This window comes from Primulina tabacum, chromosome 12 (genome assembly GCF_025594145.1).
Source record: "Primulina tabacum isolate GXHZ01 chromosome 12, ASM2559414v2, whole genome shotgun sequence".
In the NCBI taxonomy this organism is placed as follows: Eukaryota; Viridiplantae; Streptophyta; class Magnoliopsida; order Lamiales; family Gesneriaceae; genus Primulina; species Primulina tabacum.
Genome location: NC_134561.1, coordinates 4676181 through 4701711, shown reverse-complemented (window position 1 = coordinate 4701711; position 25531 = coordinate 4676181). Strand labels below are relative to the sequence as shown.

Below are 25531 nucleotides of genomic sequence, written 5' to 3'. Positions count from 1 at the left end.
GAGATCTTCGAGGACGATCAGCTCTGGTTCCGTCGTAGCCTTTCGCTTCCTCTGCCTAAGAGGAATATGATCTTCCGAGTCCTCCGTGGTCCCGGGCGGAGTATTTTCTCGAGTGGATTCAATACCCGGGACTGCCTCCTCCTCGGCCTGCCTTTTCTTTTCTTCAGCACCTGCTCGGCGAGCTGCCATTTTCTTCTCCTGAGCCGCTTTCTCAGTGGCCCGCTTCCTGGCGAATGCTGTTTGCATCACGGGATTATCTGCACAAGAGAATAGCAGGTTTGTATGAAAATTAAATGTACATACCAAGAAAATAAAGGAGAAGGAAAGAGAAATTACCGGGTTGAGATTGCCCGGGACAGCAACCGCATCTATTACCCGGTCCACAGGGTCCTCAACCCGGGCACTCAACCCATAGGCAACCAAATTCTCATCCGAGATAAGGGTAGAAGAAGAGTATTTGCGCCCCTCAACCAATGTTTGGCTTAAAAGAAAGGGCTCTTCGAATTTGTAAATTCTGGGGAGGGTGGGTTGTGAAGGTAGAGAAGGAAGGAAGCCAGTAATACAGGGGAGGGGACCGGGAGTTGGATGAAGAAATATCTTCCTTTCCATCCCTTCTGGGAAGAAGGGATATCATCAAGGAATCGAGCGTTTAACCAGGCAGTCAGGGAGAAAGCATTATCCCCAAGTCTGCATGAAAAGAAGTAATGGAGGATGAGGGGGGAGATGACAAAATTGTTCATTTTAAAGAGGACATAGGCCGAGGCCATAATCCTAAAAGAATTGGGGTGGAGTTGGTTAACAGGCACGCCAAAAAAATTGGTGACTGCAATATAAAAAGGAGGGATAGGAAACCGGAGATCATTTCTGTGGGGACCCGGATGCTAATCATGTTCTTAATCGTCATTGGGACTATTTAATCAATTATAATAAACATGGTCTAATTTTTTTTTAAATTGCGGAACGTAATGGAATAAAACTTATATACATCTCAGTATAAAATGAAGTACAAGTCCTGTACCGTCTACAAATCAGTAAAAACTAAGGTTCAACATCTAATTATCAAGTGTCAAAACCCTATATACATCAAAGTCCGAAGTCTCCACTCTATCACGATCTCTCCTCATCTCCTGGACCCTGATCCTGTTCCACCTGTTGTCATGTACACATACAAACAAGACAACAGCCGGAGCATTCCGGTGAGAAATACATCTCAGTATAAATCAACGAACATGCAACCATATAATCAATAAAAAACATGTAACGGATAACAGTAATATATATCAAAGTCTGAAAACACAATCAATATAAAACTGTCAATCGTACTCGTGACTCCACGACTCAGACTAGACTCAATCCTAGTCTAGGGATCCCGGTTTCCAGATGTGGTATTCCTATATCGACCAACAGTAATAGAAGAAACTCCGATTCTATCCACGTCGATATAACCAAACATCCAGTGTCTTGACCTAACCGTCACAGACTTTGGCGTTTTCACCAATTTCCTATCTTGTGACATCGTGCAATGTGTCCGTGGCGATCCCACCACTATCAGGCGCTTCTGTCACAAGATCACTCGTCTAATACTCGTCGAATACATGCTTCCTATAAATCAATAGAACAAGCATATCAAATCAAATCAATAAACACAATCATAATAATAAGTATGTGATTTAGGGAAACTCAAGTATATCAAACTATACTCGAGTCGATCTCCCGGTACCACATTGACTTATACCTTTCGTTTGTAGTCTCGGTCTGAAGCAATATCAGTTCTGAACTCAAGACTGTCTCTGTAAATCTGAAACGACATATCGAGAATCATAATATCAATGTTCTATTCTCAATTCAATACTGCATCTGATTAATCTGAATTTAATTCAAATCATCGGCATAACGACACAATCTCAATATCCCCGTAAATACCGTATCAACAAATATCAATTCCAAATCATAACCCATATCCGATACAATCTGTAATCAATCAATAATCTAAATATGTCCGATTTTCAGTCCATATAATCAGAAATTCATAACAATTCCATAATCAATCTGTTCTTCGATCTGACTTCAATTCTACGATGTGTAATATTCCCAGAACACATAATAATGATCAAATAATAATTTCTCCAATATCATAATTTCAAATGATAACAGAACTCAATAAAACTTACGTCCAGTTGTAGCTGTCGATGAGAGGATCACAGAACTGTGTCCGGATTTAAATTCTGATAATCGAATTTGCCAAAATCGAAATTCTACGGTACGAATAACTTTGAGGGAAATTTGCTCTGGATTTCTCGATTCTTTCTTCTGAAGTTTGATATATATATATATATATATATATATATCAAGTTGCATGTAATGGACGTGTGGCTCATCCTTTGCAAAACACGTCTCGCGCATATGCGCGACATCACTCGGCGCATATGTGCGAGACAGTATGTCTCGGCGCGTAGCTCGCACAGCCCCTCGCGCATATGCGCGCCCTTACTCGGCGCATATGTGCGAGGCCCTTGTTCATTTTGCCCAACTCTCGGGTACCCTCGCGCATGTGCGCGCTCCCCGTCGCGCATGTGCTCCCACTTCTCTGGAGTTGACTTTGAACCCTTGCACAGCTCGCGCATATGTGCGCACACCCACCGTGCATATGCGCGAGACCCTCTGCCCGTTTCGCGCATGTGCGCGTCTCATGTCGCGCATGTGCGCGGAAGGCATTGTCCTCGCACTTACATCTTTTCATGCTGAATCAAATCGTGTCCCGATTAATCCTCTCATAATCATATCAAATTATAAATCAATAATTACAGATTACTAGGATTAAATTCTCGGGCATTACATTTCTCCCGCCCTAAGATACGATTTCGTCCTCGAAATCACAGGCAATCAATCATATCAATAAGAAGGAATGTAATAGAAACGGAATAGGAACTTACATCAGTGAAACAATGCTAGAAATTCCTGTCTCATGTCTGATTCAGTCTCCCAAGTAGCTTCTTCAATGCCATGACGAGTCCATTGAACTTTTACAAGCGGAATTGTCTTTGTTCTGAGCTGTTTTTCTTTACGATCGATAATCCGAATCGGTTTCTCGACATAACTCAATGTCTCATCCAGCTCGGTCTCGTCAGGTTGCATAATATGAGATTCATTGGGGAGATACTTCTGCAGCATAGATACATGGAAGACGTTATGTATCCCTGATAATGAAGGTGGTAATGCGAGTCGATAGGCACGATCTCCTATCTTTTCGAGAATTTCATATGGACCAACGTATCGTGGAGACAACTTTACTTTCTTGCCAAATCTGACAACTCCTCGGAAAGGTGAAATTTTCAAAAATACTCTGTCTCCTGCCTCAAATACCAACGGTCGACGTCGAATATTGGCATATTTGGCTTGTCTGTCCTGTGCTGCCTTCATTTTTTTCTGAATCAGTTTCACTTTTTCAGTCATATCTCTGATCATATCAGGTCCAATCTCGGGAACCTCAGAGATATCATCCCAAAACAGAGGGGATCGACATTTCTTTCCGTATAACGCTTCAAATGGAGCCATCTCAATACTCGTCTGATAGCTATTGTTGTACGAAAACTCGCAGAGTGGCAATGTATCCTGCCAATTAGCGCTAAAGTCAAGCACTACCGCTCTCAGCATATCCTCCAATGTCTGAATCGTCCGTTCTGATTGTCCGTCAGTTTGTGGATGATATGCGGTACTCAGATATAACTTCGTACCTAGAGCCTGCTGCAAACTCTGCCAGAAGTGCGAAGTAAACCGAGGATCACGGTCTGAAACAATCGACTTCGGCACTCCGTGCAATCTAACCACTTCTCGGACATAAATATCGACCATCTGGTCATATCTGTATGTCATTTTGTATGGAATAAAACATGCAGATTTGGTCAATCGATCAATCATGACCCAAATCGCATCACAACCTCTGGAGGATCTCGGTAATTGCGTCACAGAATCCATGGAAATGTGATCCCATTTCCATTCAGGAATGAACAAACTGTGCAGTAGACCTCCGGGTTTCTTTCTTTCAGCCTTTACCTGTTGGCAATTCAGACATTTTGACACAAATTCTGTGACATCAGATTTCATTTGCTTCCACCAAAACTGTGTCTTCAAGTCATTATACATCTTTCTGCCATCAGGATGGATACTGAATCGACTGTTATGCGCTTCAGTCAATATCTGTTGTTTCAACTCTGAAAAATTCGGCACAACAAGACGATTATTCACATACAGTACATCCTCACGTACCTGAAACTCTATTGATGACCTGATCTAACCATCTCAATCGATTTCTGAACTTTCTGATCAACTTTTTGAGCCGCTTTAATCTTCAAAATTAGCTCTGGTTCAGCTTGTATAGCATACAATCTCAACGGTCTACAATCTGTCTCAAATACCAATCCAGACAAACATCAGTCTTCAATCAAATTCGAAACACCTATTGTCGATAAGGATAAAGCACATACCTTTCGACTCAATGCATCAGCTGCTGCATTGGACTTTCCCGGATAGTACTTGATTTCACAATCAAAGTCTTTCAGTAAATCCAGCCATCTTCGCTGTCTCATATTCAGTTCTGATTGTGAAAACAGATACTTCAGGCTTTTGTGATCAGAATAGATTTCAAATTTTTCACCATACAGATAATGTCGCCATATCTTCAATGCAAAGACGATGGCTGCCAATTCAAGATCATGAATTGGATATCGAGTCTCATGGGGTTTCAGTTGTCTTGAGGCATAAGCAATGACATGCCCTCGCTGCATCAAAACACATCCCAATCCCCGGTGAGAAGCATCACAATAAACAACAAATCCACCAGTACCTGAGGGGATAGTCAATATCGGTGCACTGGTCAATATTTTCTTCAATTCCAGAAAACTGGACTCACAGTCTTCTGACCACACAAACGGAGCATTCTTCTGAGTTAACTGAGTAATCGGTTTGGCAATGCTCGAGAAATTTTTAATAAACCGACGGTAATATCCTGCCAAACCCATAAAACTGCGAATCTCTGGCACTGATGTCGGTCTCGGCCAAGAAATCACTGCCTCAACCTTACTGGGATCAACTGATATACCGTCTCCGGATATAATATGACCCAGAAATACTACATGTCTCAACCAAAACTCACATTTCGACAGTTTAGCATATAACTTCTCAGCCCTCAAAATTTTCAACACATTTCTCAGATGATTAGCATGCTCAATCATATTCTTTGAATAAATCAAGATATCATCAATGAATATGATAACAAAATCATCCAGATATCTCTGAAATATGCGGTTTATCAACCCCATAAATACCGCTGGTGCATTTGTGAAACCAAATGGCATGACAATAAATTCATAGTGTCCATACCTGGTTCTAAATGCAGTCTTCGAGATATCAAAATCCCTGACTCTCAGCTGATGGTATCCAGATCTCAGATCGATCTTGGAATATACGGATGAAACCTGCAACTGATCAAACAAATCATCAATGCGAGGCAAGGGATATTTATTCTTTACCGTTGCATTGTTCAGTTGCCGGTAATCGATACAGAGTCTCATTGAACCGTCTTTCTTTCGAACAAACAGTACTGGACCACCCCAAGGAGACACACTCGGTCTAATATACCCCTGGGCCAGTAAATCCTCCAACTGTTCTTTCAACTCTTTCAACTCAATCGGTGCCATTCTGTACGGAGCCCTCGAAATCGGAACTGTACCTGGCATCAACTCAATGCTGAAGTCTATCTCTCGAATCGGAGGAAAACCAGGAATCTCATCTGGAAAGACATCAGCAAACTCACACACCACTGGCAAATCCGCCAATGATGGACTCGATTTCAGTAAATCAACTGAATAGACAAGGAATCCTTCCGCTCCTTTCTGTAACAATCGAGTCATAGACAATACGGATATCAAAGGTATTCTAGATCGAGAACCCTTACCGTAGAATTTCCACTCATCAGCCATCTCAGGTCTGAATCTCACAATCTTTTGGAAACAATCGACAATAGCTCTGTACTTGGTCAACATATCGATACCGATAATACAGTCAAAATCAGACAACCCAAGTACAATACAGTCTAACTCAATTTCATGCCCATCATACTGCAGTATACAATGTTTAGCAGACTTCACTGATATCAAACATGTCCCCAATGGAGAAGAGACAGACACTACCGCAGACAATGACTCAATAGGCAAAAAATGCATCAAAGCAAATCGCTCAGATATAAATGTATGTGATGCACCAGTATCTATCAATACATATGCAGGATAACCAAAAATAAAACAGTTACCTGCAACAACATCGTCAGGTGCCTCATGTGCTTGCTCCTCAGTCAAAGCGAATACTCTGGCATGCTGTCTCGGAGGCTGACTCACTGTCTGGCTTCCTCCTGGCCTCTGCTGTGACTGAGTAGACGGTGCTGGTTGGAAAGAACGAACAGCAGATGGTCGTCTCCCGGTCTGAGCCACTGATCCAGATGACTCTGCTGCCTGGGATCCCTGTGCACCTCTCTGGGGACATACTCGGGCAAAATGTCCCTGTTGTCGACATATACGACAAGAGCCGAACACTCCTCGGCACTGCTCTGTGGAATACTTCCCTCCACAAGTGCTGCAATATGGTCCTGTATAAATTTGGCTCTGTCGAGGACTCCCAGAGCTAGAAGAACTACTTCCTGACTTCTTGAATTGCTTCCCTCTAGCTTTCAAGAAATCCTTCTTTCCGCCACTACTGCTGCCACTTTCAAATCGAGGAGGTGGTTGCTGTGGTCTCGGTGCTGGTGGCACAAACGAAGCTCCTCTCTGTCTTATCAGACCGGCTTCGGCTCCCTTGGCTCGGTTCAGGGCATCAGTAAAATTATTCGGTCGCCCTGTGTTCACCAATGTAAAAATCTCGGGATTCAAACCATTGATAAACTGATCCGCAATAGCTTCTTCATTCTCGGCCACATGTGGAGCAAATCGCAGCAAGGTAGAGAACTTAGTCACATATTCCTCAATATTTAGCTGGCCATGTCTCAAGTTTGCAAACTCCGCTCCCTTATCCTTCATGTACGACATTGGAAAGAATCTCTGATAGAATTCAGTTCTAAAGACATTCCAGGTAATAGTCGTACCTCGATGTTCCAAGGCCCGCTTTGTGGTAATCCACCAGTTCTTTGTCACATCATGCAACTGGTGCCCTATCAGTTTCACTCTCTTCTCATCAGTATAGTCCAAAGACTCAAACAACATCTCGATATCATCTAGCCAACTCTCACAATCCATTGAATTCTCAGTACCCTTCAGAGTTGGTGGATGAAATGACTGAAATCTTTTCAATAGTGTCTCCATAGGGGTGGCTGTAACAACCATGGGAGGATTCGAAGTACTACCCTATTCTGGTATTCTTCTCGGAGGCATATCTGATAATCAAAAGGATTAGTAACCCCAAACAAGAATTCTATTTCAGTCCTCCTCCGATCATCTTACTGCTGATCCAGAATCGGTGCTGATTCATTCTCAATAACACATGTTTTCACATAAAGTCAGATAAACAGATAAACATGCATTATAAAGTAGTAAATCATGCTAGCATTCAAAAGCAGGAAATAACACACCTTCTACCCCGCTCCCTAGTTCCTATCTCAAATTAAAGGATCTATCGCTCTGATACCACCTGTTGTGGGGACCCAGACGCTAATCATGTTCTTAATCATCATTGGGACTATTTAATCAATTATAATAAACAGGGTCTAATTTTTTTTTTAAATTGCGGAACGTAATGGAATAAAACATATATACATCTCAGTATAAAATGAAGTACAAGTCCTGTACCGTCTACAAATCAGTAAAAACTAAGGTTCAACATCTAATTATCAAATGTCAAAACCCTATGAAACATCCTGCCCTTTTTATTGCTTTAAAAGTACCAGAAATTTTTTTTTTCTCGTAAATAAATATACTTATATACAAACGTTTTAAAATACCTTGTCACCATTTTTAAAATAAAACATCATACTAATGCTTGAAAATCCAAAGAGAGAAGTCAAACATGAAATCGTAAATCGTTTACCAAACCTAGATAGCAATAATTAATTGAAAAGTGTAGCACATACTACCTCTCAAAAATCTCTCAAAATCATAAAGTAAAATGTCGTAGAAATCTTTAACTTAAAGCGATAAACTTAAATGCGGAAATAGAAGCGCTGGTCCTCGGGTTATGCGCACCGACAATCCAGCAAGTCACCCGTCAAGACCTCCAATATCATTGCCATTAATCCCACCTGCATCAACACACCTAGTGAGTCTAAAGATTCAACACGTCCTATCTTTGGTAACAAGTAATACGTAATACAGTTAACATATAACAGTGAAAAATACTTGTACTTAAAATATCATTTTCATGAGGATGCATAAACTTAAACTTAAATATTTTCGTAAAAATTTTCATGATGCATAAAAACAGTTTCATAAAAACGTTTTCATATAAACATACACATATCCCATAAACATATTCATATTCATATCCATATTCGTGTCCATATTCATATTCATATTCATATTCATGTTCGTGTTCGTGTTTGTTGAATTCAGATGGTGATTGTGACTTTCATATACGTGTTAGGCGATGGATCCATCTACATGTAACCACAGTACTGGGCGGCGGGGGACACCAGCAACACTCTCACCGGTCAACTGGGCCCTGGCCTTACGTATTATCATATCATCATATACAAATACATATACATATCCGTATCCAAGGAAATACGATCGTCGGGCTCCCACTGGGACCATAACTCTCACGATATCTCCAACATATCATCGTGTTAGTCACAATCCCTTCACATCCTTCAACATATTATCATCACTTAATAAAAATCATGCATATAACATTTTTCATTTTAAACCAAGCATGCAACATGTCTTTTAATGTTATTGTTTCATCATGAAAATCCATACGCATTTAAAATGAACATTTTAACATTTTAAATCATAAACATATAAAATAATCATTTTACCCAGTAAACATTCATAAACATTAAAAATAATCATATTAGCATATAAAACAGCAAATAGGGCACTGCCATGACGTTTACTAATTTTCTGGTGTAAAAAGACCGTTTTACCCCTGGACGTGACGTTTTACGTTTTTGACGTTTCCTTGATTTTCTTGACTCTAACATGTCCCAAATAATTATTTAAGCTTAAATTAAAATTTCCATAATTTTATGTAGCATAAAAACGAGACTTTTTAATTAATTCGTATTTGGACGTGTTTGAAGGCGTTTTAATTCCGAAAAATCCCAAACTTTAATATAAAATTCTTAAATTCTAAGTTTAGTCTTTTATATTATTTTAGTCCCCATGAACCACGAATCGACCCCCGTGAGCCGTTGTTCAAGTTTTAAAGCTTAGGAAACCCTAATATGACACATAAATTTCGACCCCGAGCCATCTCTTGATTTTATCGAGTCACCCCCGAGCCATGTTGGTCCAAACCCTGACCAACACCCTAGATTACCCTACTGGACCTAAGGAACACACGGAAACCACCCCAAACAGAAAATCGAAGCCCTCACACAACTACCCTAAGCTGGCCGAGAGTTACACCTTGACAAGGACTCTTGTTCTAACTTCCAGGACTCTAACCTACCGAGCCAGCCCTGAACCATCGTGATGAGCACTCACTTAAGACCCCAAGGAGTCGACCTAACCCAGCCCAGGCCCCCTGGACCGCGCCCACAAGTCTGCAACAAGCACAGAAGTTGCGCCCGTCCATGACTCTTCCCGGGTAGGAGTCCTTGCTGTCAAGGACTCCTCTCAGCCTCTTAGCTCGAGTCCTAGCATGGCTAGGACTCTTCCCTTGACTCCATCACGACCTTGGCTAGCCCCTGGAACCAGCCAACGCCCAGCCTAGCCGTGAAGAACAAAAACCGAGCCCCTTGCTTCCCATGACAGCGAGTTGCTTCCCAGCATGCGTTTGAACCGTGTGTGGTGTTTAGGTGTCTGAAATTCATGTAAAACCATACCATAACCTTCCCTAGACATGGCAGCCCCTTTATGCACACAAACAACACAATTTGGATCAAAAATCCCACTTGAAACTTACATGATACATACAAAAACGAAAATACATAATATGTTACTTGTTTTTCATGTTTTTCATGCATAAAAGAATACTATGATGTGATGATGGTTTTGAAAGGAATAATAGGCGTGCCTTTGCGTTTTAAACGCACGAAAAACCGTTGACGACGAAGAACGACGACGACGAGGGCCTACACTTGATTTCTCTTCAAGCTTTTCGAAAACTTTCTCTTCCAAAAATCTGGTGTGTGCCGTGTAAAACTTTGCAAGGGAGAGTTTGATTTGTTGGGGGAAGTGGGACGTGTGCTTTAGGGATTAGAGGGTGGGTTATGGGGTTTAATTGTATAATATATAGTTTAATTAAACACTAATCAAGCCTTGGCCCACTAAGAGGTTAATTAGGCCCATTAGTACTTAATTAAAATATTAAAAATAATTTAATTTAACTACGTTTGTGAATTTATTAGCCGGGTTGCCAAAACGCTCGCATTTTTGTTAAAAATCCAACACCAATAAAAATTACGTCCCGCCGTATAAAATTACCTCAAAACCCCATATTTTAAAAATTAATAAAAAAAGCATCACCCATATTTTAAATAATTAAAAACATTTATTTAATAAAATCATTTTCCATTTTTTTAGCCATCGGTTTTCGTTCCTCGATCGCAACTCGAATAACCTTTTAAAAATAAATTTTAATACAACCATGTAGAAAAATATATTTTAAACATGTAAAAATGCACCACATAATTAATTAATGCAATTAAATCATTTAATTAAAATACAAGAGAATTTAATAATTGCATGCATGTGGTTTGCGTGAACCTTTAAATTTTCGGGACGTTACAATCTCCCCCCCTTAAATTGAATTTCGTCCTCGAAATTCGCTTATCCTTAGTAACCCAAATTTTAGACTTAGTTCTAGGATCCCAATTAATTTTACCTTCTAAATCTTTATTTTCAAATCACAACTTAAAAAGACCAAAATGACTTAGTGCTATTACTATTACAACCTCGAATTTCAATTTTTCTTACAATTCCCAATATTAAAAGATGGATGACCATACTTATCGTATTTTGTTTTCCTTATTTTAAACCCAAAATATTTATCAACTTATCAAATTTCAACCTTAAATTCCCAAACGCATCCACTAACACTTAGATATTCAAGCCTAATATTGTTTCATCCTTAAAAACCCATGATCAACATTCCTTATAATACTATAACCAAGGTATCCCAAAGTTTCAAATATTCTTAAAAGTCTAAATCCTTAAAATTCTTATCATTTAAACCATTTAATTATCGCTTATTGCTACACTAGTCCCCAAATTCCTTAATATTTGCAAAATAAATTCTTAATTTCCTCAAAAATTATTTTAATTGGTCCTTATTTTCGAAAATCTTACGATTAATCCCTAAGTTCTTGGTATTCTTAACCCCCTTCTACGGGTTTCTCATAACATAAATTTTGATAATTTAAACTTAATCACCCAAAAATCAATTCCTATAAACAATATTACCTTTCATCAAAACTTAAAATCCCAATTTATACATTTCTATACTCCCAAATATCATTGTAGTCTTCGAATCATTATTCCTTACGTCTAATTCCCAAAAATTAATTCAACTAATAATCACGAATCATAAGTATTTTCTTAGAAAATCTACGTGTCCCAAAAGCATTCATAATAATCACGATTGACTTATGGCCCCAAAAGTAGAACGTCAATACTAAAACCCAAAAATCAACATTGTCCAATTCCACCACGTAGCCAACATGCGTTAAAATCAAATAATCGCGTATAAAAGTTCTAGAGCATATAAAACATTTATCATCATAATGCTATTAAACATGAGACGTGAGCATATAAGCCATGTACTTATGCAGGTAACATCATAAAATCATATAAAGCATGTAAACTTACAGATTGAGACTTGACGACTGATCTTTCCGTCGCTGATGGTGACACAACCCTTTACAGGACCTTTGCACTGATACCAACTGAAACGTCCTGCCCTTTTTATTGCTTTAAAAGTACTAGAAATTTTTTTTTTCCTCGTAAATAAATATACTTAAATACAAACGTTTTAAAATACCTTGTCACCATTTTTAAAATAAAACATCCTACTAATGCTTGAAAATCCAAAGAGAGAAGCCAAACATGAAATCGTAAATCGTTTACCAAACCTAGAAAGCAATAATTAATTGAAAAGTGTAGCCCATACTACCTCTCAAAAATCTCTCAAAATCATAAAGTAAAATGTCGTAGAAATCTTTAACTTAAAGCGATAAACTTAAATGCGGAAATAGAAGCGCTGGTCCTCGGGTTATATGCACCGACAGTCCAGCAAGTCACCCGTAAAGACCTCCAATATCATTGCCATTAATCCCACCTGCATCAACACACCTAGTGAGTCTAAAGATTCAACACGTCCTATCTTTGGTAACAAGTAATACGTAATACAGTTAACATATAACAGTGAAAAATACTTGTACTTAAAATATCATTTTCATGAGGATGCATAAACTTAAACTTAAATATTTTCGTAAAAATTTTCATGATGCATAAAAACAGTTTCATAAAAACGTTTTCATATAAACATACACATATCCCATAAACATATTCATATTCATATCCATATTCGTGTCCATATTCATATTCATATTCTTATTCATGTTCGTGTTCGTGTTTGTTGAATTCAGATGGTGATTGTGACTTTCATATACGTGTTAGGCGATGGATCCATCTACATGTAACCACAGTACTGGGCGGCGGGGGACACCAGCAACACTCTCACCGGTCAACTGGGCCCTGGCCTTACGTATTATCATATCATCATATACAAATACATATACATATCCATATCCAAGGAAATACGATCGTTGGGCTCCCACTGGGACCATAACTCTCACGATATCTCCAACATATCATCGTGTTAGTCACAATCCCTTCACATCCTTCAACATATTATCATCACTTAATAAAAATCATGCATAAAACATTTTTCATTTTAAACCAAGCATGCAACATGTCTTTTAATGTTATTGTTTCATCATGAAAATCCATAGGCATTTAAAATGAACATTTTAACATTTTAAATCATAAACATATAAAATAATCATTTTACCCTGTAAACATTCATAAACATTAAAAATAATCATATTAGCATATAAAACAGCAAATAGGGCACTTCCATGACGTTTACTAATTTTCCGGTGTAAAAAGACCGTTTTACCCCTGGACGTGACGTTTTACGTTTTTGACGTTTCCTTGATTTTCTTGACTCTAACATGTCCCAAATAATTATTTAAGCTTAAATTAAAATTCCCATAATTTTATGTAGCTTAAAAACGAGACTTTTTAATTAATTCGTATTTGGACGTGTTTGAAGACGTTTTAATTCCGAAAAATCCCAAACTTTAATATAAAATTCCTAAATTCTAAGTTTAGTCTTTTATATTATTTTAGTCCCCATGAACCACGAATCGACCCCCGTGAGCCGTTGTTCAAGTTTTAAAGCTTAGGAAACCCTAATATGACACATAAACTTCGACCCCAGGCCATCTCTTGATTTTATCGAGTCACCCCCGAGCCATGTTGGTCCAAACCCTGACCAACACCCTAGATTACCCTACTGGACCTAAGGAACACACGGAAACCACCCCAAACAGAAAATCGAAGCCCTCACACAACTACCCTAAGCTGGCCGAGAGTTACACCTTGACAAGGACTCTTGTTCTAACTTCCAGGACTCTAACCTACCGAGCCACCCCTGAACCATCGTGATGAGCACTCACTTAAGACCCCAAGGAGTCGACCTAACCCAGCCCAGGCCCCCTGGACCGCGCCCAAAAGTCTGCAACAAGCACAGAAGTTACGCCCGTCCATGACTCTTCCCGGGTAGGAGTCCTTGCTGTCAAGGACTCCTCCCAGCCTCTTAGCTCGAGTCCTAGCATGGCTAGGACTCTTCCCTTGACTCCATCACGACCTTGGCTAGCCCCTGGAACCAGCCAATGCCCAGCCTAGCCGTGAAGAACAAAAACCGAGCCCCTTGCTTCCCATGACAGCGAGTTTCTTCCCAGCATGCGTTTGAACCGTGTGTGGTGTTTAGGTGTCTGAAATTCATGTAAAACCATACCATAACCTTCCCTAGACATGGCAGCCCCTTTATGCACACAAACAACACAATTTGGATCAAAAATCCCACTTGAAACTTACATGATACATACAAAAACGAAAATACATAATATGTTACTTGTTTTTCATGTTTTTCATGCATAAAAGAATACTATGATGTGATGATGGTTTTGAAAGGAAGAATAGGCGTGCCTTTGCGTTTTAAACGCACGAAAAACCGTTGACGACGAAGAACGACGACGACGAGGGCCTACACTTGATTTCTCTTCAAGCTTTTCGAAAACTTTCTCTTCCAAAAATCTGGTGTGTGCCGTGTAAAACTTTGCGAGGGAGAGTTTGATTTGTTGGGGGAAGTGGGACGTGTGCTTTAGGGATTAGGGGGTGGGTTATGGGGTTTAATTGTATAATATATAGTTTAATTAAACACTAATCAAGCCTTGGCCCACTAAGAGGTTAATTAGGCCCATTAGTACTTAATTAAAATATTAAAAATAATTTAATTTAACTACGTTTGTGAATTTATTAGCCGGGTTGCCAAAACGCTCGCATTTTTGTTAAAAATCCAACACCAATAAAAATTACGTCCCGGCGTATAAAATTACCTCAAAACCCCATATTTTCAAAATTAATAAAAAAAGCATCACCCATATTTTAAATAATTAAAAACATTTATTTAATAAAATCATTTTCCATTTTTTTAGCCATCGGTTTTCGTTCCTCGATCGCAACTCGAATAACCTTTTAAAAATAAATTTTAATACAACCATGTAGAAAAATATATTTTAAACATGTAAAAATGCACCACATAATTAATTAATGCAATTAAATCATTTAATTAAAATACAAGAGAATTTAATAATTGCATGCATGTGGTTTGCGTGGACCTTTAAATTTTCGGGGCGTTACACCCTATATACATCAAAGTCCGAAGTCTCCACTCTATCACGATCTCTCCTCATCTCCTGGACCCTGATCCTGTCTCACCTGTTGTCATGTACACATACAAACAAGACAACAGCTGGAGAATTCCGGTGAGAAATACATCCCAGTATAAATCAACGAACATGCAATCATATAATCAATAAAAAACATGTAACAGATAACAGTAATATATATCAAAGTCTGAAAACATAATCAATATAAAACTGTCAATCGTACTCGTGACTCCACGACTCGGACTAGACTCAATCCTAGTCTAGGGATCCCGGTTTCCAGATGTGGTATTCCTATATCGACCAACAGTAATAGAAGAAACTCCGATTCTATCCACGTCGATATATCCAAACATCCAGTGTCTTGACCTAACTGTCACAGACTTTGGCGTTTTCACCAATTTCCTATCTTGTGACATCGTGCAATGTGCCCGTGGCGATCCCACCACTATCAGGCGCTTCTGTCACAAGATCACTCGTCTAATACTCGTCGAATACATGCTTCCTATAAATCAATAGAACAAGCATATCAAATCAAATCAATAAACACAATCATAATAATAAGTATGTGATTTAGGGAAACTCAAGTATATCAAACTATACTCGAGTCGATCTCCCGGTACCACATTGACTTATACCTTTCGTTTGTAGTCTCGGTCTGAAGCAATATCAGTTTTGAACTCAAGACTGTCTCTGTAAATCTGAAACGACATATCGAGAATCATAATATCAATGTTCTATTCTCAATTCAATACTGCATCTGATTAATCTGAATTTAATTCAAATCATCGGAATAACGGCACAATCTCAATATCCTCGTAAATACCATATCAACAAATATCAATTCCAAATCATAACCCATATCCGATAAAATCTGTAATCAATCAATAATCTAAATATGTCCGATTTTCAGTCCATATAATCAGAAATTCATAACAATTCCATAATCAATCTGTTCTTCGATCTGACTTCAATTCTACGATGTGTAATATTCCCAGAACACATAATAATGATCAAATAATAATTCCTCCAATATCATAATTTCAAATGATAAAAGAACTCAATAAAACTTACGTCCAGTTGTAGCTGTCGATGAGAGGATCACAGAATTGTGTCCGGATTTAAATTCTGATAACCGAATTTGCCAAAATCGAAATTCTACAGTACGAATAACTTTGAGGGAAATTTGCTCTGGAGTTCTCAATTCTTTCTTCTGAAGTTTGAGGGAAATAACATTATATATATATATATATCAAGTTGCATGTAATGGACGCGTGGCTCATCCTTTGCAAAACACGTCTCGCGCATATGCGCGACATCACTCGGCGCATATGCGCGAGACAGTATGTCTCGGCGCATAGCTCGCACAGCCCCTCGCGCATATGTGCGCCCTTACTCGGCGCATTTGCGCGAGGCACTTGTTCATTTTGCCCAACTCTCGGGTACCCTCGCGCATGTGCGCGGATACACGTCGCGCATGTGCGCGAGGTTCTCTGGACATCTCGCGCATGTGCGCGCTCCGCGTCATGCATGTGCGCCCACTTCTCTGGAGTTGACTTTGAACCCTCGCAAAGCTCGCGCATATGCGCGCACACCCACCGTGTATATGCGCGAGACCCTCTGCCCGTTTCGCGCATGTGCGCGTCTCATGTCGCGCATGTGCGCGAAAGGCACTGTCCTCGCACTTACATCTTTTCATGCTGAATCAAATCGTGTCCCGATTAATCCTCTCATAATCATATCAAATTATAAATCAATAATTACAGATTACTAGGATTAAATTCTCGGGCATTATAATTTCTAACTTGGTCTCGGAAGAAAGTAGTATACCCGGGAGGAGGATGGTCAGCCCGATTAGAGGGGCCGGGGATAAGAATAGAGAAAGAAGAGGGGATAGAGCCCAGAACCCGGAGTTCCTCGTCTGCCCCCGAGCGCAGAGTGCTGCTCATGGAGGAGAGGGAACCCCCGGGGCCTCAGTAGATGGAGGGTTGGAAGCTCGGGCCTTTCCCTTGCCCTTGTCCTTCTTCAGAACTCGGGAAGTGCCTGAGGAAGAGGGTTTGGAAGAAGAATGTTTGGTTTGATGGACCGCTGGTTTTTTGGAAGGTTGGGTAATAGAACGGCGAGGGGGGAAGGGGATGAATCGGAGCGCAGCGCGGTGGATTCATAACCCGATGAGCCTCGCGCATTGGCTCCGGAGGTGGAAGTAGTGGAGTTAGACATCTTCTAAAAGGGATAGGAGAAGAAAACTTACGAGTTTTGGAAGACGGAGGTGGTGGAAGATCGCCGGAAGAGGATGATTTTGTGTAACAGAGTTTCGAGAAAAAAATTCGCAAGAGCTTCGTTGCAAGTTTGAAATTGAAAGTGATTTTTGAAAAATAGGTGGGCTACTATATATAAGGGAGGGAATCAATCTCTACCGTTGATCTAGATCAGATCGGACGATCAGGATTAATCCAGGAAGTTGTGCATGCAGGTGAAAGGACGTGTACGGATATCGAGGAGACATGCTCATTATTATCTCGAAATACGAAACGATTTTTCGACGGTATAAATGCTAAAGCACGCGTCATAATGACACCCTTTTGACTTCCCGAGAATACTAAACGACAAAATATTCAAAGCCCGGGAGACATAGGCCCCGGCATATTATCTTAATCCCGGGTGGTACCAGACCCCGTTATCTCATCCCATCTATGGGATATTTGAAGCCCCTGATGCTCTTACACATCCTGAATTATGTTTCTTCGAAAGTACAATTATGATTGATCGGGACAGCGAGTAAGACTCTAGCCCGACTATTTTAGGGATAGGTGGTGATACCCCAATAAGGATCCAGGTCATAATTAACCCGGCTTATTACTTGGATAGCCTAGATCAGAGCCAATATGCCGGGCACTTTCCTCAAGACCCGGGCACTTCTTCTCTTCCCGAGTAATCACCTAATAGCCCGGGCCCTCGGACAAATACCCGAGTATCTTACCACCCGGGCCACCTCAAGAATTGCACCACACTCCAGTGTGATTGATACAGGATGTCTAATCTGTCAGAGCAACTTGGACTTGGAGTATTTTAGAAGTCATCAGAAGCTATAGTATGGGCAACCGACTTGTCATATTTAGTAGGTGGCACTGGAATCGAGGTACCTACCCCATTTCTACTATAAATAACAGGTATACTTCTCATTTAATGATTCTGAATCTTTGAACTCTCAAGCACTCACATAAACTCTCTCATATATTTGCTTGTGTTCATCTTCAACCTGCTGACTTAAGCATCGGAATGACTACGTCGGACACTCCTCCGGCGCTCATTCACGAGTTACTTTCTTGTTTGCAGGTGTTAATCCAAGCCATTACCTTCACTCAAATTCCTAAACACTAAAAATTATTGATTTGATCAGGTGGAGCCCCTTACCCGGCTCATCCGTTTTAGCGAGATCACATCAAAAAGCATTATGATCATTTAAGAAACAATCTGAGTATTGTTGAAAATCTTATTTCGCGACATCTACTGATTATCTTATAAGATCGGTAGAAAAATTTATAAAAATATGTTGTTATGACGGTAAGTCAATAAAGACAAATTTGTTTCTTCTGTTCTATTTTACTATCAATCACATCATCAAAACTAAATATGCTCTAACAATTTCTTGATTTTTAGTGATGCCAAAATTCAACAAAGAAAAAAAAAACAAAGAAGCTTAGATTATCAACAAATATCATGAGTAACTCAAGTAAATTGCATCATCAAGACAAAATAACAAAGATTAAAGAAATAACCAAAGACAAATCATTTAAAAATCATGCTGATGGGAATGGTGAGGAAGTATATGAAAATGTCTTGGTTTTGGAACACCTCCTCCTCTAGACCAGTGACCAACAACCCTTGAACTTTCACCTATTTCCCTTTTTTTGGGCATCAGTATCCTTTATATATTTTTGGAGAACTACAAAGTTACACACACTTAGAGAGTGTCTATTTTCTCATCAATGATCTGAATTTTGTTCTGTAGGACCGAGCGCTTGCCGCTTTATCAAAAGATGTAGCTGGTGGTAATGTTGTAACTCAAATATTTTAAACTGCACAGCAACTCAAGCACGGTTCGATCGCTCTACCAAGCAGGGATAATTATTGCATCCAACAATCTTACTCCCAATAATTGAACTCATTGCAATCAATGGAAATCAAACATGTGACATTGGCTCTGATACCAATTGTAGGACCGAGCACTTGTCGCTTTATCAAATGCTATAGCTGGTGGTAATGGTGTAACTCAAATCTTTTAAACCGCACAGCAGTTCAAGGATTACAATTCGATCACTCTACCGAACAGAGACAATTATTGCACCCAAAATTTTCACTTATGTAGGTAGATCTTGAAATGTTGCCGAAAGAGATGATTGAGATAAAATGATTGTAGACATCGTATCTTCATAATTGGCTCTAATCTTACCGATAGAAAGTTGTAGATCCTCTACACATTTCTCCATGGCAAAAATATAGTTCAGCCCTCTCTCTTCGAAAAAGGAAAATTATGATTTGTTTCTTAGCTGATCATACTTAATAGCTTATTTATTATGTTTAAGGCTCAAGTTCGGTTCGTGAAGCGGCCTCCTTTTCGAGCTCCTTAAACAAAATGATTTTCGAACTTGTTAAAAAATCTCGTTTTCGAGATTGTCGAATATTCTTTGTCAATAGATCAACTAAGATTTGAGAATTCAAGGGTATAGTGTTCTCATTTTATGGACTTTTAATCACTTTCCTCACACTCAAATTTTGACGTGGGACAATGTAAGTTATTATTATATACTCAAGACCCAACAAACTAGTCGTTTTGATCATTCGTTCGGTTTTTTTGTGTTTTCTTGACTTATTTGTGTTCAATTAATTGATCACTAAATGAATCGTTACAATTTTTTTTTTTTTTTGAAATCTAGCACTTGAAAACAGATTTTGAATAGGAATATTGGAAAATATATCTTTGGTATTTATAAAATTCAAGAAGTCTATAACTCCATTGAAGCCATCACAAAAATTATTGTGCGATTTATATTGTTTGATATTTGATTTTTAATTGGGATGCTAGAATCGATATTGCTAATAAATTTCTATTTATCACTTGGAAAATGATGTAGAAAAATTGAGAATTCTTAGCTGATAAACTAGAAGAATTTATGATATAAACATTGATTAAAATTAACAGTAGAGCATAATTCTCAAGTGATATCAAATATATAACACTTATCTCGAATTGATTTTCCCCTTATTATTCTTTCCGATTATTAATCATTTGTTTCTATTTTTTAAATCTTTTATTTGATTTTGTAGATAAATTTAAGATTACTTTAATTCTAATACTTAATATAAGATTAAATCATTCATTCTCTGTTAGACTATATTCAAATTCAACCAAGTACTAAAACTCGACTCCGTACACTCACGACAACAAATTAACTGAGTAATAAAACTCAAGTCCAAACACTTGCGGTAGTTACGCTACACTTGTATAGAAGACTCTCAAATATATTAGAATACGCACAAATACACATGTAAAAAGTTATTTTTCATCTTCAAAATGAAAAACTAACATTGCCCATATTTCAGAAGCACTGGTTACTTTAAAATGGCAAGAACCAAAAGATATTTTTTTTTTTGATGAACTAATAAGAAATAAAAGATAAACACTGTTATATGATAATTGGTAGAGTAAGAGGACCACCAATATTAAAGACAAAATTTAGAAATAGGAGGGAAAAAAGAAAAATAATGGGGGAATATTATAATCTAATGGATTAAAAACTATACTATTTGTTTCAATCCAGTGCAGCATAGATTTCAGCCTTGTTGAGTTAACTTCTTCCTTGTATCTTCATTGTTGTCTTTGGAACTTTGAAAGAAAAAATACTCTTTGACAGATCAACTGTGGTGTCTTGGTTACAGATATTGGATTGCGATGATGGTCGCTTCAAGATTTCGAGTAATGAGGTTGTAGAAGCAGCAGTGTCTATGTTCTTACTGCTAAACTTGGTCTGTGAGCTGCTAAGTTTAGCTGTAAAACTCCTGGTCGGTTGGATCTCTCGAGAAACCTGCAAGGTAAGAAAAAAATTGACATCATTGAAACTCAAATGACAATGATTTTGGTGCACAATTTATTAAGCAAAAGTAAATATTTTATTTACTAATGAAAAGTTCAATTTCAAATTACATCAGATAGAAAATTGGAATTTTGCTTCTAAATTATTGACATTTTGTACTATTCTACCATTAGAGTATGTGTTTTACATCACGGTACAATATTTCATCATAAAATTTCAAGCTTCTTTATTTGTAGTAAATTGTGTTTTGAAAACAAGAGTTCATAACAGAATTTTTATTCATTGTACTAGTGAAAAGAGATTTTTTAAAATGAAGCTCAACTAAATTCCATCCAATATGAATTACTTAGACTGCTTTCAATCATTAATACATCGAAGTGAAAATTAACTAATGTTCCCTACACTGAATAAATTTAGTCGTGTCGAAATGGAGTAAGATAAGGAAGAAATCTCAATTGACCAAATGTAGCCTTCTAGCTAACTGCCTGTATAATTGGCTGCGAGTCTGGTATAACTCAAGAGAATGAATATACTTACTGGATCTGAAGTATCTTCAGACACAGTGATAGAACTCCAGCTACTGCTGTCATCCCTACCAAATATGAAAGATCGAACTGTTCCAGACCCCTGCTTTTTGGATGATTGAATTGGATGGTTTGATACTCGTCCTAGAAAAGATGACTGGATGAAAAAGTTGTGATCAGTAATCTTATATATTTGCAAGTTATTAAAAAAAACATGAGCAAGAAAGTTTGACAACATACTGCCACTTAAGGCTTAAGTGTTTAGTTGTTATATAATGACCTTATTTTCTTGTTGGGTTATAGCATCCGTTAATACGAATTGGCATAAATAAAGGTTACCTTGGAGGAGGAGTTGCTGTTTCCTCCTTTCAGTACGGTATCAAAATACGCTGCAAATAATGAATTACTAATAAGGGACACGGTAAAATTTAAGAAATATCAATGATATTTGACATTCAAAGTCCACATCTTACATGATGGTTTGGGTTTTTTCTTATTCCCAGTCGCCATATCAAGTTTCTTTATGATACCAAAAACTTCACAGGAATCTTCATCATCAACTGGTGACTCCGATGTGCCCTTCTCTTCCTGTTGATGTTTAAAAAAGCTTCAGCAACTTTAATCGAAACAAACTTATATAGCTGAAAACGACGTAAATAAAATAATATTGAATGTAATGAGCACATTTTATCATTCGAAGTGTGGAGAGGGAAACTCTTGAAATCTGTTAACCACTTTTAACATCATACAAAAACATGCTCACATTTTTAATGAGGCGCTCCTTTGCAATTCTTCCGTGTGTATCCTCATCATCTGACAAATAAACATCTTCTTTATCAGAAAACATCTGTAAAATTATTTGCTTCGCCATTCTTGTAGTTACTCGAGCAGAATTCCCTGGGACCATTCGTTCTTGTGCTTCATCATCCTCATCATCATCAAATCCTTCATCATCCTCATCACTTTCAGGTTCCTTGTCTGGCAAAATTGTGTCTCTGATTCCCTGACCGCATTTCAATCGCTGCAGAAGATTATCAGTTCCCGTTGCATCTTGTTGTTCAAGCCACTGCTGATGCAGTGTATTGCGTGTTTCCTTATCAATTGGCCTCTCTTCATATTCAGTTGCTATCATATCTTCAAGATCCTCATCATTTTCAACATCTTCACCTTCTTCATTTTCATGTAAGAGATCTGGGTCATGATCACTGTCATCTTCTTCCTCAGCTTCATCATCAACAAAGTTTTTAACATAATCCCCTATTGCAGAGGAGCCACCAGGAAATACATGAATGGGATCAACATTTTCTTTGTCATTGTCTTCATCATCTGAAGAACTGGAAATACTAATCACAGTTACTATTTGGGTGCTAATATCCAGTTTTAGAAACTTTATTATAGTAGCACAATTAAGAGGCAATACAGCAAGAACATGCCATGTCAAAAATCCATGCATCAAGAGTGCTACTCCACAAAGTACAATAAAACTTAGAACCACCAGACAAGTAATTTATCAAATCCCATTTGTCTCAAACCAGTAAAAAAGGACACCCTGAAACCCAATTACCTATCATCCGTAGGAACAGAATCAAATTTCAAGTTGATATCAAGTACAGATGGAACAAATTTCTCGTCCAGCGGACCACTCTGCTTTTCCGAGTCTGGTTCAACTGCATTATCATTTGATTGTGAGTCATCAAAAAGATCCTGCAAGTTGAAACCAAAATGCATTTCAACACTTTTGTAAAAACAGTCTCAACAGAAGCCTCAGTTTTTTCAAACAGAAACACTCTGATGTTAACCTCAGTATCTTGTAACGGAGCTCGAAATGGGAGCATAGGATCTTGATTTAACGCCTGCAGCAAAATTGTAGCAACAATTTCTTTAGATCACATGATTTCACCACATGAAAGGCACAACACTGTCAAGAATCATCATCATACAATGACTTCCCATTTTCATTCTCATACATTTACGGGACTAAAAGTGGAGTACTTTCTATCTGAAACCACATGCATGAGTGAACTAGCTTCACAAAAAAAAAAAATTTAATATATATATTTTCAAGTAATATATAATGCAACACACTGATATATCTCTGCACAACCTTGTTAACATCCTCATGGTTTATCGGTCTCACATCCTCACATCCATCCAACTTGGGAGGAATTAAACTTCTCTGCACATCCACGCCAGATGTTACCATGTCCTTTTCTACTGTTTTTATTTCATTTATATTAGGAACTTCAAAATCAACTTTCTCTCTCAAACTGTTGTCGTCTTCAGAGCGAGTCTGGTCATTCGGAATGCTGAATCTGCCACACAATAAATGATGTCAAAAAATCATAATGGCCGTCACAGATATTGTAATCTAAAGATTCTTGCACAAACATAACAGGAGAACATGACAAAATAAACCTACTTTTTTGATAATTCAAGCTTTCGCTTCCGAATTTTTTCCAGGATTGAAGATATGGGCTTCCTTGTGACTGGAGCCGGTTTAAATGCCGCACCACTAGATTCTAACCGGACATCACCCAGAAACAAAAATCAATTTTTTTTAATAAAAATACAAATTAATTAAAGAAGGATGGGAAAGTAATATCGCCAGCATAGCTCTCCAACACACTAAAAAAGAAGTCAAACCTCGTAATAGTCTCTGAGATTCAGCGTGAAGTTCCTTTAGGTAAGCCTTTCTTTCCTGTAAAATCAAAGCAACAAAAAGAGTTTCCAACTTAAATTCTACGCAAACTAGCATAACCAAAGAGTTGCAAGCACAAAATGCTGTTACCTTCTCTTCTCTCCTAGTGTTTACAGGCTTGTCAGTATCATGGCTCTTTCTTATTTTATTCTTCTTCTTGCTCCCTCTTTTCTCGGGAAAAATCTCTTCAGCAGATTGTTCCTTCTCCATCTCAATATAAGTGCTTCGTTCTCCAACATCCCCTACATTTTCCGAATCAAATTCCAGAACCCGTTTAGTCTTCTTTTTTACCCCTGCATTCGATCCAACATCCAAATTATCCTTGCTCGCATTCTCATTCTCGTCGATATTTCCTTGGGGGACAGATTCTTGATGTAGTAATAGATCGTCGGCAGAATTCGAATCGTTGAAATCAAGGTACAACTTCGAGAAATCAACTGAAGAAATTAGAAGGGGGTCACCCGTTGGTTCGAGAGAGGAATTCACGGGGGATTTGTGATTGGCTTTCTTTAAGCGCTTAAGCCTCCGGCTTTGAAATTGCGGAGATGGTTCCTCTTGGGGTAGGATTGACTGGAAATCTTCATCGCTGTCCATATCAGTGATGATCGGGAGACAGGAAAAGAAGGGTTTTGATTGATCGATTGGCAGATTTTGGTGGATATCTTTTGAAATGGGGGAGATTTAGGGTTCTGAATTTTGAGCGCCAAAATGTTCAAATTTCGAGAAGGGCGGACTACTTGGAACCGCGAAAGGGATAGATTAGTTTCATAAAAAACAAAATCAAAAACAAAAATGGGCAATAGTTTATCGTAAACAAGTTGCATATGTAAAATACTGTTTGTTTTTGAAATGTCGTCGGAGCCGGTGGAATGAGTGAAATTTTGATAAATTGTTAGAAATTCGATTCTACCTACAAATATTTTATCGGACAAGTATGTCGCACAAAATTTGCCCAGTGCGATTTATATTAATGGTGCGATTTGCATATTATTGCATTAATCCGGGAGTTTACCTAGTATGTATCAAATGTAAAGACCAATAACAAGGGTGTCAATTC

General features: G+C 38.4%; 1 protein-coding gene across 1 annotated transcript; it reads right to left on the bottom strand.

The window, feature by feature from the left end:
- Positions 1-20737: 20737 nt before the first annotated feature.
- On the bottom strand, positions 20738-25195 carry LOC142521371 (uncharacterized). Its single transcript, XM_075624573.1, has 11 exons — positions 24565-25195; positions 24420-24474; positions 24196-24295; positions 23881-24088; positions 23576-23629; positions 23341-23480; positions 22540-23110; positions 22250-22364; positions 22116-22165; positions 21790-21933; positions 20738-21243 (listed from the first exon to the last, which is right to left on the bottom strand). Exons 1-11 carry the CDS (start codon positions 25066-25068, stop codon positions 21007-21009), a joined length of 2178 nt encoding a protein of 725 aa, XP_075480688.1. The 5' UTR covers positions 25069-25195; the 3' UTR covers positions 20738-21006.
- Between the last annotated feature and the right edge of the window lie 336 nt (positions 25196-25531).